We start from the raw sequence: 14388 nt of genomic DNA, 5'->3' as shown, positions 1-14388 counted from the left end.
CAGCACAACATGCAAGCAGAAAATGCTACACATTGACATTTTCACTGAAATACTTGGTTTCAAATTTGGTCTATCCAAGTAAATGAAGCAGAGATAGTCTCTAAATTCCTGACTAAGTGCCAAGTTATGTACGTCCATGTTAATCATTTTATTAAAGTGAAATTTGGCACAGTTATCCTCATTAGAAGTAAGGGGGGGGGATTAATATATATGAATGCAAAACTTGAATAGTAAAAAATGCTGAACACAAACAAAACAATTACTGAAGCAGAAGTTAGCCATTTAGCTGGTGCTTTCCCTCAAATGGCCTTTGCAATTTACACTAATCTGATAATACTTACTGCCATGAGAATTCAAACCGTAATTAATCTTTTTTCCATCACGCTTTGCAATGAATCATAGCCCTTCCCTAACAGTTAAGTTAGAACAATAGACACTTCCCCAGCCATGATCTCATAGAACGGTGGTACAGCTCAAGGGGCAAAATGGCTTACTCTTGTCCCTATGAAAGTAGAAATTCCTACAATTCCAAATTGAAGAAATTAATAATCAATTAATAATCTCAAAACTAGCTAATTCAGCTCATTTTCTTACTTTAAGAAAAAAAAGCAGCCTGGAAAATTCAAATGCCGTGGTACCTGTCTATAGTGTCATGGTGCCATGACAAACAAAATGCTATTAAGAGTGGAAACACAGACAGTGTACAGTGGCATGTACACACAACACAATGTGAGTACTTAATACAAAGCAGCATAGCAAATACTATTAAAACTTTGGCATGTGTTTATGTTTTTACTTCAAGCGCTCAATAAAGCAACGTACCAGAAACTTGAATTAGACAATCTATTAGTTCAGTATATTGTCACTGATCATTTGTGTTTTATTCTGTGCAATTGAAGACACAGGGCATTGGTCAACTTTTAAGGATGCTGAATTGCAACCCAAGAATTTCTCTTAAAAATTTTAATTAAAACTGTGGAAGATTTCTAATAGTTTTGAAAAGAATTGGAAATTTTTTTTATAGACAGGTTTTGGAACCGAGACAAATTAAAAATAAGCTCCAAGCAAAACAGTGATACAAATACAAACGAGGAACACATATTAAACTTCAGAGGTTGAAGCTCAATTTGGCTTAAGTCACATCTGGTTCGTCAGAAGCAATGCGTTATTCAGTTTAACATGTTCAATGCAAAGCACAATTTATATTGCTTGAATGAAAATTATACCTCCTGAACTACACGCATGCATTTTTGTACATTAGTTATATCAAATGCCAAGTTCTGTTGTGTTTACCAAGTAAAGTGATTCATTTTTATTGCTGACATTTTGCAGTTAACTCCTGCTGCTAACTTTTCAGAACTTAAAACAAGAAACAGGACATCCACTGTGCAAAATAAAATTATGGTCGTGGGTCACTGGCAAAAACATTTAAACACATGCGTGACCAGTGGAGTAGTGGAACTAGAGAAAGATAGTACATTCCTCCAACCTTGGCCATATCAAACAGATCAAAGAGACAAAGTTGCCAATAAAAGTAGTAAGCCTGAGGTTTGGGAGCATTTTAGAATTCAGCAAAGAAGGAACAATAAACTAATAAAGAAAGGGGAAATAGAATATTTAAGTAAACTAGCGACAAACATAAAAACGAACTATAAAAGATTTAAAGTATTTGGTAAGAGAAGCACAGTTTTAAGGTAAAAACAAAAAACGCTGGAAATACTCAGCAGGTCTGGCAGCATCTGTGGAAAGAGAAGCAGTTAACGTTTCAGGTCAGTGACCTTTCATCAGAACTGGCAAAGGTTAGAAATGTAATAGGTTTTAAGCAAATAAAGCGGGGGTGGGGCAAAAGACCCCACCACCGAACATAAAGCTACTATCCACAGGACTGTCACTGACCTCATCTCCTCCGGAGAGCTTCCCTCTACAGCTTCCAATTTCATAATCCCGCAACCACGGACAGTCCGTTTCTACCTTTTTTAAAAAATTCATTCATGGGATGTGGGCGTCGCTGGCCAGGCCAGCATTTATTGCCCATCCCCAATTGCCCTTGAGAAGGTGGTGGCGAGCTGCCTTCTTGAACTACTGCAGTCCATGTGGGGTAGGTACACCCACAGTGCTGTTAGGAAGGGAGTTCCAGGATTTTGACCCAGCGACAGCGAAGGAACAGCGATATAGTTCCAAGTCAGGATGGTGTGTGACTTGGAGGGGAACTTGCAGGTGGTGGTGTTCCCATGTATGTGCTGCCCTTGTCCTTCTAGTTGGTAGAGGTCGCGGGTTTGGAAGGTGCTGTCCAAGGAGCCTTGGTGCATTGCTGTAGTGTATCTTGTAGATGGTACACACTGCTGCCACAGTGCGTCGGTGGTGGAGGGAGTGAATGTTTGTGGATGGGGTGCCAATCAAGCGGGCTGCTTTGTCCTGGATGGTGTTGAGCTTCTTGAGTGTTGTTGGAGCTGCACCCATCCAGGCAAGTGGAGAGTATTCCATCACACTCCTGACTTGTGCCTTGTAGATGGTGGACAGGCTTTGGCGAGTCAGGAGGTGAGTTACTCACCTCAGGATTCCTAGCCTCTGACCTGCTTTTGTAGCCATGGTATCTATATGGCTCCTCCAGTTCAGTTTCTGGTCAATGGTAGCCCCTAGGATGTTGATAGTGGGGGATTCAGCGATTGTAATGCCATTGAATGTCAAGGGGAGATGGTTAGATTCTCTCTTGTTGGAGATGGTCATTGCCTGGCACTTGTGTGACGCGAATGTTACTTGCCACTTATCAGCCCAAGCCTGGATATTGTCCAGGTCTTGCTGCATTTCTACACCGACTGCTTCAGTATCTGAGGAGTCCTGCCTAAAATCCATGAACAGGACTGTCCTGACAGACCCATTGTTTCAGCCTGTTCCTACCCCACTGAACTTATTTCTTCCTATCTTGACTATGTTTTCTCCCCCAGTCCAGTCTCTTCCCACCTACATCCGTGACTCTTTCGTCTCCCTACGGCATTTTGACAATTTCCAGTTTCCTGGCCCTAACCGCCTCCTCTTCACTACGGACGTCCAATCTCTCTACACCTCCGTCTCCCACCAGGAGCCTTTTCCTTAAGCAGAGGCCCAACCAGTCCCCATCCACCATCACCCTCCTCTGCCTGGCTGAACTCCTTCAACGCCACTTACTTCCTTCATGTAAAAGGTGTTGCTATGGGTATCCGCAGGAGTCCTAGTTATGCCTGTCTTTTTGTGGGATATGTCGAACATTCCTTTTTCCAGTCCTACTCAGGTTCCCTCCCCCAACTCTTTTTCCGGTACATTGATGACTATATTGGTGCCATTTCCTGTTCCCGCCCCGAACTGGAAGACTTTATCCCTTTTCTTCCAATTTCCACCCTTCTCTCAGCTACATGGTCCATCACCGACACTTCCTTTCCCTTCCTCGTCTTCTGTCTTCATCTCTGGGGATAGGCTGTCTACTAATATTCATTATAAGCCCACCGACTCCCACAGCTACCTCGACTACACTTCTTCACACCCTACCTCCTGCAAGGACCCCATTCCATTCTCCCAGTTTCTCTGTCTCTGACGTATCTGCTCTGATGATGCTACCTTCCACAACAGTACTTCTGATATGTCTTCCTTTATCTTCAACCAAGGATTCCGCCCCCCCCACTGTGGTTGATAGGCCCGCAACCATGTCCGGCCTCACCCCACCCCCCCCACTTCCCAGAATCTCAACAGGGTTCTCCTTGTCCTCACTTTTCACCCCACCAGCCTCCACAACCAAAGGATCATCCTCCTCCATATCCAGCGTGATGCACTACCAAACGCATCTTCCACTCCCCTCCCTTGTCAGCATTCCGAAGGAATCGTTCCCTCCGTGACACCCTGTTCCACTCCTCCATTACTCCAGACACCTCACCCCCTTCCCACAACACCTTCCCATGCAATCGCAAGAGGGGTAATACCTGCCCCTTTACCTCCTCTCTCCCCACTATCCAAGGCCCCAAACACTCCCTTCAGGTGAAGCAGAGATTTACTTGTACTTCTTTCAATGTAGTGAACTGTATTCGCTGCTCACAATGCAGTCTCGACACTGGGGAGACCCAACACAGATTGGGTGACTGTTCTGCGGAACACCTTCGCTTAGTCTGCAAACATTACCCCGAGCTTCCTGTCACTTGCCATTTCAACACACCCCCCTGCTCTCATGCCTACATCTCTGTCCAGGGCTTGCTGCAGTGTTCCAGTGAACATCAACACAAGCTCGAAGAACAACATCTCATTTACTGATTAGGCATGCTACGGTCTACCAGACTTAACATTGAGTTCAATAATTTCAGAGCATGACTGGCCCCCTCCTTTCCTTTTTTCTTTTTATTTTATTTTAGTTTGCTTCATCATTCATTTTTTTACCATGCGCCTGCCCACTGGTTTTTTTTTTGTGTTTGTGCTTTAGGTCGGGGCTGTTCATTATTCCGTCATTTAACACCCTCTCTGCACTAACGTTTTGTCTTTCACCACACCATTAACACATCCTTTGCTTCCATGACCACCTGGTCAGTTATTCTCTGTGGCCCTCTGTCCGATCAACCCCTTCCCTTGCATTATCATTTGCCCCACCCCTGCTTTATTTGCTTAAAACCTATTACATTTCTAATCTTTGCCAGTTCTGATGAAAGGTCACTGACCCTAAACATTAACTGCTTCTCTCTCTCCACAGATGCTGCCAGACCTGCTGAGTATTTCCAGCATTTTTTGTTTTAATTTCAGATTTCCAGTCTCTGCAGTATTTTGTTTTTATCACAAATTTAGGATATTTGGTAAGAAAAGCAAAAGTGACATGAAGAAAAACTTTTTCACCCAGCAAGTGGTTAAGGTCTGGAATGCACTGCCTGAGAATGCCGTGGAGGCAGGTTCAATTGAAGCATTCAAAAGGAATCAGACAGTTATATGAAAAGGAAGAATGTGCAGCGTTACAGGGAGAAGGCGGGGGAATGGAACGGAGGGAATTGCTCTTTCGGAGAGCCAGTGCAGACATGATGGGCCGAATGGCCTCCTTCCGCACTGTTAACGATTCTGTGATTTGGTTAAATTAAGGTAGTTTCAAGAACATTAAATGTTAAGATATTAAGTTTCTGTACAGAGTTTTTCATTGATAATTTTAGTAATCATAAAGGTATGAAGTGGCTGTCACTTTAGCATGTAGTGTTCGAAAACTCAAGACTGCAGAAACTTGTAATTCAGGACAGATCTATATATTACCTGGACGAGACTGGCGATAACATTACCCACATCCTTCCCAGACTTGTTTTGGATGGCTGTAGTAAGCTGGATGATCTGTCCTGAAGTGTATCCTTTAAGATCTGTGCTCACCGTTAAAGACATTATACCACTTTTCACAATCAAGTAGCTAAACTTCTTGGACATAGATGTTACATTTGGTTGCTGTGAAGAAAATTAAGTCCAAAAAATTAGTATTTTGAAAAATGTGTCCTTAAAATCAATTGTAAACCATTCCACTGCAGCTGGCATCACAAGTTATTTTTGTGAGATATGTGCTCACATACAATCTGTTAGATCAAGCAATGCTGTAAAATGTCTGTTATCAGAGTGAAGGTGAACTACGTGGTACCATGGGTTATTTCACAATCCTACACAATCGTAATCTGAAAGCTCCTTAATCATCTTCTCTCCAACTGCTTCCAGGTGAAAAGATCCCTCGTGAAGCTGGTGCAGCTTCAACTTAAAAATATGTCATTCCATGTAGCTACAGTCAGAGTAACATCAACAAAATAACAGAAAATGCTGGAAATATTCAGCAGGTCTGGCAACATCTGTAGAGAGAGAAATGTTTCATGTTGATGAGTTTTCATCAAAACTGATCTGTAGTACGATCAAAGAGACTGCTTTCTTTTAATATTAAATACATCATTTTGCTAATTTGCTCTCAGCTCATTTAAAAAAAACTTTGCATTTTAGAACCATAGGTACAGGCTTTGCTCCTCATCCATATTGAAAACTAGCACTGTACAATATAATCGTGGTTATGAAAGTAAATGGGCTTTCAATCACATAGAATCATAGAATGGTTGCAGCACAGGAAGAAGCCATTCGGCCCATCATATCTGTGCCAGTTCTCTGCAGGAGCAACTCAGCCAGTCCCACGCTCCTGTCCTTTCCCAGTAGCCCTGCAAATTTTCTTTCAGGTGCTTATCCAATTCCCTTTTAAAAGCCACGATTGAATCTGCCTCCACCACACACTGAAGCAGTGCACTCCAAATCCTAACCACTTGCTGCATTAAAAAAAAAGGTTTTCCTCATGTCCGCATATAAACACAGATTTTACCGGCATATAAATTAAGTTCCATTGACAATGTTACGATCTATATCAAGTCAATCTATTTACCTCAATATCACTGATCTCATTCAGGTTCAGCAGATTAAGAATGTAAAACACCTTCTCAGCTTTATAATCTTTTGAGAATCGTGCAGTTTCCACAATAGCTTTGATGCGATAGCTAATCTTCCCAAAGGGACCTTCAAATGAAGTAGGAGCAGTCGCTTTGAAAGAGAAAATGTTACGTAAGTAAAAATGCATAATAATTCAGCACCTTGATTTAATTCAGCACTACATGAACTGCTTTGCCTGTGCTGGGACGAGGGAGCAGTACCTCAGGACATGCGCGATGCCAATATCACCACCCTCGATAAAAACAAAGGTGACCGCGGTGACTGCAGCAACTACCATGGAATCTCCCTGCTCAGCATAGTGGGGAAAGTCTTTGCTCGAGTTGCTTTAAACAGGCTCCAGAAGCTGGCCGAGCATGTCTACCCTGAGACACAGTGTGGCTTTCGTGCAGAGAGATCGACCGTTGACATGCTGTTCTCCCTTCGTCAGATACAGGAGAAATGCCGCGAACAACAGATGGCCCTCTACATTGCTTTCATTGACCTCACCAAAGCCTTTGACCTAGTCAGCAGACGTGGTCTCTTCAGACTACTAGAAAAGATTGGATGTCCACCAAAGCTACTAAGTATCACCACCTCATTCCATGACAATATGAAAGGCACAATTCAACATAGCGGCACCTCATCAGACCCCTTTCCTATCCCAAGTGGCGCGAAACAGGACTGTGTTCTCACACCCACGCTTTTTGGGATTTTCTTCTCCCTGCTGCTCTCACATGCGTTCAAGTCTTAAGGAGGAATTTTCCTCCACACAAGATCAGGGAGCAGGTTGTTCAACCTTGCCCGTCTAAGAGCGAAGTCCAAAGTACGGAAAGTCCTCATCAGGGAACTCCTCTTTGCTGACGATGCTGCTTTAACATCTCACACTGAAGAGTGTCTGCAGAGTCTCATCGACAGGTTTGCGGCTGCCTGCAACGAATTTGGCCTAACCATCAGCCTCAGGAAAACGAACACCATGGGGCAGGACGTTAGAAATGCTCCATCCTTCAATATTGGCGACCACGCTCTGGAAGTGGTTCAAAGGTTCACCTACCTAGGCTCAACTATCACCAGTAACCTCTGTCTCGATGCAGAAATCAACAAGCGCATGGGGAAGGCTTCCACTGCTATGTCCAGACTGGCCAAGAGAGTGTGGGAAAATGGCACACTGACACTGAACACAAAAGTCCAAGTGTATCAAGCCTGTGTCCTCAGTACCTTGCTCTATGGCAGTGGGGCCTGGACAACGTATGTCAGCCAAGAGCGATGTCTCAATTCATTCCATTTTCGCTGCCTCCGGAGAATCCTTGGCATCAGGTGGCAGGACCGTATCTCCAACACAGAAGTCCTCGAGGCGGCCAACATCCCCAGCTTATACACACTACTGAGTCAGCGGCGCTTGAGATGGCTTGGCCATGTGAGCCACATGGAAGATGGCAGGATCGCCACTGGTATCAGACCCACCAGCCGTCCATGTCTCCGCTTCAAAGACGTCGGCAAATGCGCCATGAAGTCCTGTGACATTGATCACAAGTCGTGGGAGTCAGTTGCCATTGATCGCCAGAGCTGGCAGGCAGCCATAAAGGCGGGGCTAAAGTGCGGCGAGTCGAAGAGACTTAGCAATTGGCAGGAAAAAAGACAGATGCACAAGGCGAGAGCCAACTGTGGAATAGCCCCGACAAACAAATTGTTCTGCAGCACCTGTGGAAGAGCCGGTCACTCTAGAATTGGCCTTTATAGCCACTCCAGGCACTGCTCTACACACCACTGACCACCTCCAGGCGCTTACCCATTGTCTCGAGACAAGGAGGCCAAAGAAAGATGACCATACCTATTGCATTCTTTTTCAAAGTAATTACCATACGAAAATCAAAGAGTGTTGTTAAATACTGATGTGCTCAATGACACACAAATGTAGAACAGCAAAATTCATGTCCTCCTCAGGAATTTCTCACAGGACTACTTCTCTTCCCAATCAGCTGTTTTTGGGAAATGTGCTTATCCAAAGCAGAGAAGGTAAGAGGGGAAGCTCAGCCACACCTTGAATTAGCTCTGGAGAAAATCTGCCAAAAGCCAAAGAATAGATGAAATACTTGACCTCTTGGATATGGAATAGAGGATGGCACATTGGATTAAGAGTAGGCCACTAAGCCCCTCAAGCCTGTTTCACCAATGAGACTATGGCTGACTGCAACCTAACTCTGTATACCTGCCTTTGCCTCACATCCCTTAATACCTTTGGTACAGAAATACTGAACAGCATAAAGATCGAACACTAACATAACAAGGTGCATTTTCCTCCCAACTCTTTGTCTCCTCGATATCATAAGATTTCAAACTGAGATTCACAAAGTCATAGAAACGTAGAAAATAGGAGTAGGCCATTCGGCCCTTCGAGCCTGCACCGCCATTCAATATGATCACAGCTGATCATCCAAACTCAGTACCCTGTTCCCGCTTTCTCCCTGTATCCCTCGATTCCTTTCGCCCGAAGAACTGTATCTAACTCTTTCTTGAACATATTTAATGATTTAGCCTCAACTGCTTTCTGTGGTAGAGAATTCCACAGGTTCACCACTCTCTGGGTGAAGAAATCCCACCTCATCTCAGTCCTAAATGGCTTACCCTCATCCTTAGATTGTGACCCCTCGTCCTGGACTCCCCCGCCATGTGGAACATCCTTGCTGCATCTAGTCTGTCCAGTCCTGTTAGAATTTTGTAGGTTTCTATGAGATCCCCTCTCATTCTTCTAAACGCTAGAGAATACAAGCCCAATCGACCCAACCTCTCTTCATATGTCAGTCCTGCCATCCCAGGAATCAGTCTGGTGAACCTTCGCTGCATTCCCTCCATAGCAAGAACATCCTTCCTCAGATAAGGAGGCCAAAACTGCACACAATACTCCAGATGTGGTCTCATCAAGGCCTTGTACAATTGCAGCAAGACATCCTTGTTCCTGTACTCTAATCCTCTCGCTATGAAGGCCAACATACCATTTGCCTTCTTACCTGCCTGCTGCACCTGCATGCTTATTTTCAGCGACTGGTGCATTGGACACCAGGTCTCGCTGCACCTCCCCCTTTCCCAATCTATCGCCATTCAGATAATAATCTGCCTTTGTTTTTGCCACCAAAGTGGATAACCTCACATTTATCCACATTATACTGCATCTGCCATGTATTTGCCCACTCACTGAACCTGTCCAAATCACACTGGAGCTTCTCTGCATCCTCCTCACAGCTCACACTCCCACCCAGCTTTGTGTCGTCTGCAAACTTGGATATATTACATTTAATTCCCTCATCTATATCATTAATATATATTGCGAATAGCTAGGGTCCGAGCACTGATCCCTGCAGTATCCCACTGGTCACTGCCTGCCACTCGGAAAAGACCGTTTATTCCTATTCTTTGTTTCCTGTCTGCCAACCAGTTCTCTATCCGTGTCAGTACCTTACCCCCAATCCCATGTGCTTTAATTTTGCACGCTAATCTCTTACGTGGGACCTTATCGAAAGCCTTCTGAAAGTCCAAATACACCACGTCCACTGGTTCTCCCTTATCTACTCTACTAGTTACATCCTCAAAAAATTCCAGTAGATTTGTCGAGCATGATTTCCCTTTCGTAAATCCACGTTGACTCTGTCCGATCATGTCATTGTTTTCCAAGTGGTCTGCTATTACATCTTTTATAATGGACTCTAGCATTTACCCCCACTACTGATGTCAGGCTAACCAGTCTATAATTCCCTGTTTTCTCTCTGCCTCTTTTTTTTTTTAATAAAATAGTGGGGTTACATTAGCTACCCTCCAATCCATTAGAACTGTTCCAGAGTGTATAGAATTTTGAAAAATGACCAGCAATGCATCTACTATTTCAAGGGCCACTTCCTTAAGTACTCTGGGATGTAGATCATCAGGCCCTGGGGATTTATCAGCCTTCAGACATCTGATTTGTATCTGGTGTTGGGCATTATTGCAAATCGTAAGAAGAATTTAAACAATTTTTTCTGAAGTAACTGCACCATTATGGGTAGCAAGCACCAACTTTTGAAAGTTTGGACAGGGGGGTTAGCACATGTCAACATTTACAAGGGAGGTTTCTCATGATGAAAAGTTTGATGACCACTGTTCTAGATTAGTAATACAAACTAGAGCTTGTAACTTCTGCAGAGGAAGAGTAGAAGAGGAAATTGGAGAAGAAAATTAAATGACAAAAGAGAAAAGTGTTGGAATAAAATAAATCACCTGCTGGTGGTTGATTGTACAGCATCATTTGGAGACGCCCAAGGGCAAATTACCAACCTACCTTCCCTCAGCGACCGATGACTTGTGGAACTAAGAATCACAATACTTCACAAATACAAGTTATTTGCAGTGTAGCATTTTTTTTTTTGAAGCTTTCGTATAGTAGATACTGTGGAATTGCTACAATAGACACTTGCCTTATAATCAGGCTTAAAGCAATTGTATCAGTACCAAGTCAAAAATAGATCTGAATTTTTAAGATTTGTTGATGTTGTATCTGATCTGTGTATAAATGAATTTGACTAATCCACGTTTTCGTTCTTTGCCAAAATGTGAAAAGAGCAGCAATGGGATATTCCAATTGAAACACGCATTATCAAGTTTCTTCTGCATTAACTATTTAGTCATCTGCAGCACAGGAGGCGGCCATTCGGCCCGAGTCCATGCCTGCATGGAGAGATTCAGTCAGGCCCACTTCCCTGCTGGATCCCCGTAGCCCTGCAAGTTGATTTCCTTCAAGTGGCCATCCAATTTCCTCGAGGTCATTGACTGTCGCCGCCTCCACCACCCGTGTGGGCAGCGACTTCCAGGTCATTACCACCCGCTGCGTAAAAAAGTTCTTCCTCATATTCCCGCCCACATCTCTTGCCCAAAACCTTCAATCTGTGACCCCCAAGTCCTTGTACCATTAGTTAATGGGAAATGTAGTTCCTTGTATAACTTATCTAAGCCTGTCATAATCTTGCACATTTCTATTAAATCCACCCTCAATCACTTTGTTCTAAAGGAGAACAACCCCAGTTTTTTCCAACCTAACCTTGTAACTAAAATCCCCATCCCAGGAATTGTTCTGGTGAATCTCCTCTGCACCCTCTCAAGGACCCTCACATCCTTCCTGAAGTGTAGTGACCAGAACTGGAGACAGTACTCCACTTGGGGCCTAACCAGAGCTGTATAAAGGTTCAGCACAACTTCCCTGGTTTTGTACTCAATGCTTCTACTTGTGAAGCCCAAGATCCCATATGCTTTACTACTCCCTCTCTCAATATGTCCTGTCACCTTCAAAGATCAATGCACATGCACCCCTAGGTCACTCTGTACCAGTACACTCTTTAGAACTGTGCTATTATGTAAATATTGCTTCGACCTATTCCTTCTGCCAACCTGCATCATGTCACACCAGTCAGTATCGAACTCCATCTGGCACCTCTCTGCCCATTCTGCTCGACTCTGTCCTGTTGCAAGCGGTTCATATCATCCTCACTGCTTGCCACACCTCCCAAGTTTGGTGTCACTGGCGAATTTTGAAATTCTACTCTGTATTCCAAGATCTAAGTGATTTATATGTAGCAAAAAAGCAGTGATCCCAGCACTGACCATTGGGGAACACCCCTGTCTACCATCCCAGCCTGAGCAGGCCTCTATCTCCATCCCCACTTCCTTTAACAACTTGGGATGCAAGCCATCCGGACCAGGTGACTTATCGACCCTAAGCATAGCAAGCCTTTTTGGTACCTTCCCCCTCTCAATTTTTACCCTATCCATTGCTTCTATTCTCTCCACTCCTACCGATTTTTTGTTAGAATCTTCTTCCTTAGCGAGTGCGGATACAAATTACTCATCAAGTATATTAGTCTTGCTCTGTGCATATATGATCCTCTCTGTCCCTAATAGGTCCCACTCCATCTCTTACTACCCACTTACTATTTACATGCCGGTAGAAGATTTTTGGGTTCCCTTTTTTGTTGACTGCCATTCCATTCTCATATTCTCTCTTTGCCAGTCTAATTTCCTCTTCACCTCCCCTCTCAACTTAGTGTATCTGGCCTGGTTCTCACTTGAAGAACTGACCTGACCGGCATCATACATCCTCTTATTTTGTTTCATCATAATCTCTATCTCCCTCGTCATCCAAGGAGCCCTGTTAATGGTTCCTTTCAAATAAAATAAAAAGTGCTGGAAATACTCAGCAGGTCTGGCAGCATCTGTGAAGACAGAAGCAGAGTTAACATTTCAGGTCAGTGACCAGTGAACTGGCCAGTTCTGATGAAAGGTCACTGACCTGAAACATTAACTCTGCTTCTCTCTCCACAGATGCTGCCAGACCTGCTGAGTATTTCCAGCACTTTTGGTTTTTATTTCAGATTTCCAGCATCTGCAGTATTTCGCTTTTATTTTAATGGTTCCCTTCATTGGAATGTACCTGGCCTGAACCTGAAGCATCTCTACCTTACAGATAACCCATTTTTCTGATACAGCTCTTCCAGTCAGTCTTTGGTTCCATTCTATCCAGGTTAGCTCCTGTCTCATCGCATTTAAATTAGCCCTCTTCCAATCCGGACATTCTACCTTATTTTGCTCCTTGCTTTTCTGCATTACTAATTTAATCCTTATGATACAATGGAGCACTTGGGTAAGAGTGACCCCGAAAGACACTTGGCTCACATTTTCCAGCACCAGATCCAGCAATGCCTCCTTTCCAGTTGGGCTGAAAACAAACTGGTCAAGGAAGTTCGCCTGAACACATTTCAGATATCCCTCCCCCTCCTTACCCGTCACTCTTCGATTATCCCAATCGATATTTGGACAATTAAAGTCACTCTGTATCACTGCTTTATAGTTCTTGCACATCTGTGATTTCCCTGCAGATTTGCTCCTCTATCTCTCTCTATTTGGAAGCAGATAGAATACCCCTAGTAACGTGAGCATAGCCATCTTGCTTCTTAACTCTAACCAAATGGATTCTCTCCTTGCTCCTTCAAGGGCATCCTCCCTTTTTAACACTGCAATGTCCTCCCTAAACAATACTGCCACCCCACCTCCCTTTTATCCTTCTATATCTTTTCTAAACACTTTATATCTGGCACAGTGGCTAGCACCGCAGCCTCACAGCTCCAGCGACCCAGCTTCAATTCTGGGTACTGCCTGTGCGGAGTTTGCAAGTCCTCCCTGTGACTGCGTGGGTTTTCGCCGGGTGCTCCGGTTTCCTCCCACAGCCAAAGACTTGCAGGTTGATTAGTAAATTGGCCATTGTAAACTGCCCTTAGTATAGGTAGGTGGTAGGGGAATATAGGGAAGGTGGTCAGTCACTCGCGAAGGAAGAAGATTCTAACAAAAAATCGGTAGGAGCGGAGAGAATAGAAGCAATGGATAGGGTAAAAATTGAGAGGGGGAAGGTACCAAAAAGGCTTGCTATGCTTAGGGTCGATAAGTCACCTGCGGTAGGAAAATGGGATTAGTGTAGGATTAGTATAAAGGGGTGGTTGATGGTCGGCACAGACTCGGTGGGCCAAAGAGCCCGTTTCAGTGCTGTATCTCTAAATAAAAATAAATAAAATAAAAATCAAGCACCTAGTCAGTCTAACTGCAGTAGTAGGCAAATTATTGGAATCTATTCTGAGACACAGAATAAACTGTCACTTAGAAAGGCACAGTTTAACCAAGGATAGTCAGCATGGATTTGTTATGGGAAGATCTTGTTTGACCAACTTGATCAAATTTTTTAAGCAAGTAACAAGGAAGATAGATGAGGGTAGTGCAGTTGATGTGGTCTACAGATTTTAGCAAGACTTTTGACAAGGTCCCACATGGCAGACTGGATAAAACAATAAAAGCCCATGGGATGCAGGGAAATGCAACAAGGTGGATCCAAAATTGGCTCAGTGGCAGGAAACAAAGGGTAATTATTGATGGCTGTTTTAGCGACTG

The 14388-nt window shown here is 43.8% G+C and overlaps 1 protein-coding gene across 1 annotated transcript in view; it reads right to left on the bottom strand.

Annotated features, from left to right (window-relative positions):
- Positions 1-14388, bottom strand: part of arrdc1b (arrestin domain containing 1b) — a 79633-nt gene that overhangs the window by 11331 nt on the left and 53914 nt on the right. The window contains exons 4-5 of the mRNA XM_068012664.1: positions 6392-6546; positions 5248-5430 (exon numbers count right to left, since the gene is read on the bottom strand). Of these exons, the coding sequence (XP_067868765.1) occupies positions 5248-5430; positions 6392-6546 (338 nt within the window). The remainder of the gene's footprint in view (positions 1-5247; positions 5431-6391; positions 6547-14388) is intronic.

Source organism: Heterodontus francisci, chromosome 32 (genome assembly GCF_036365525.1).
Source record: "Heterodontus francisci isolate sHetFra1 chromosome 32, sHetFra1.hap1, whole genome shotgun sequence".
Classification (NCBI taxonomy): Eukaryota; Metazoa; Chordata; class Chondrichthyes; order Heterodontiformes; family Heterodontidae; genus Heterodontus; species Heterodontus francisci.
This window is presented reverse-complemented; position numbering and strand designations above follow the sequence as displayed.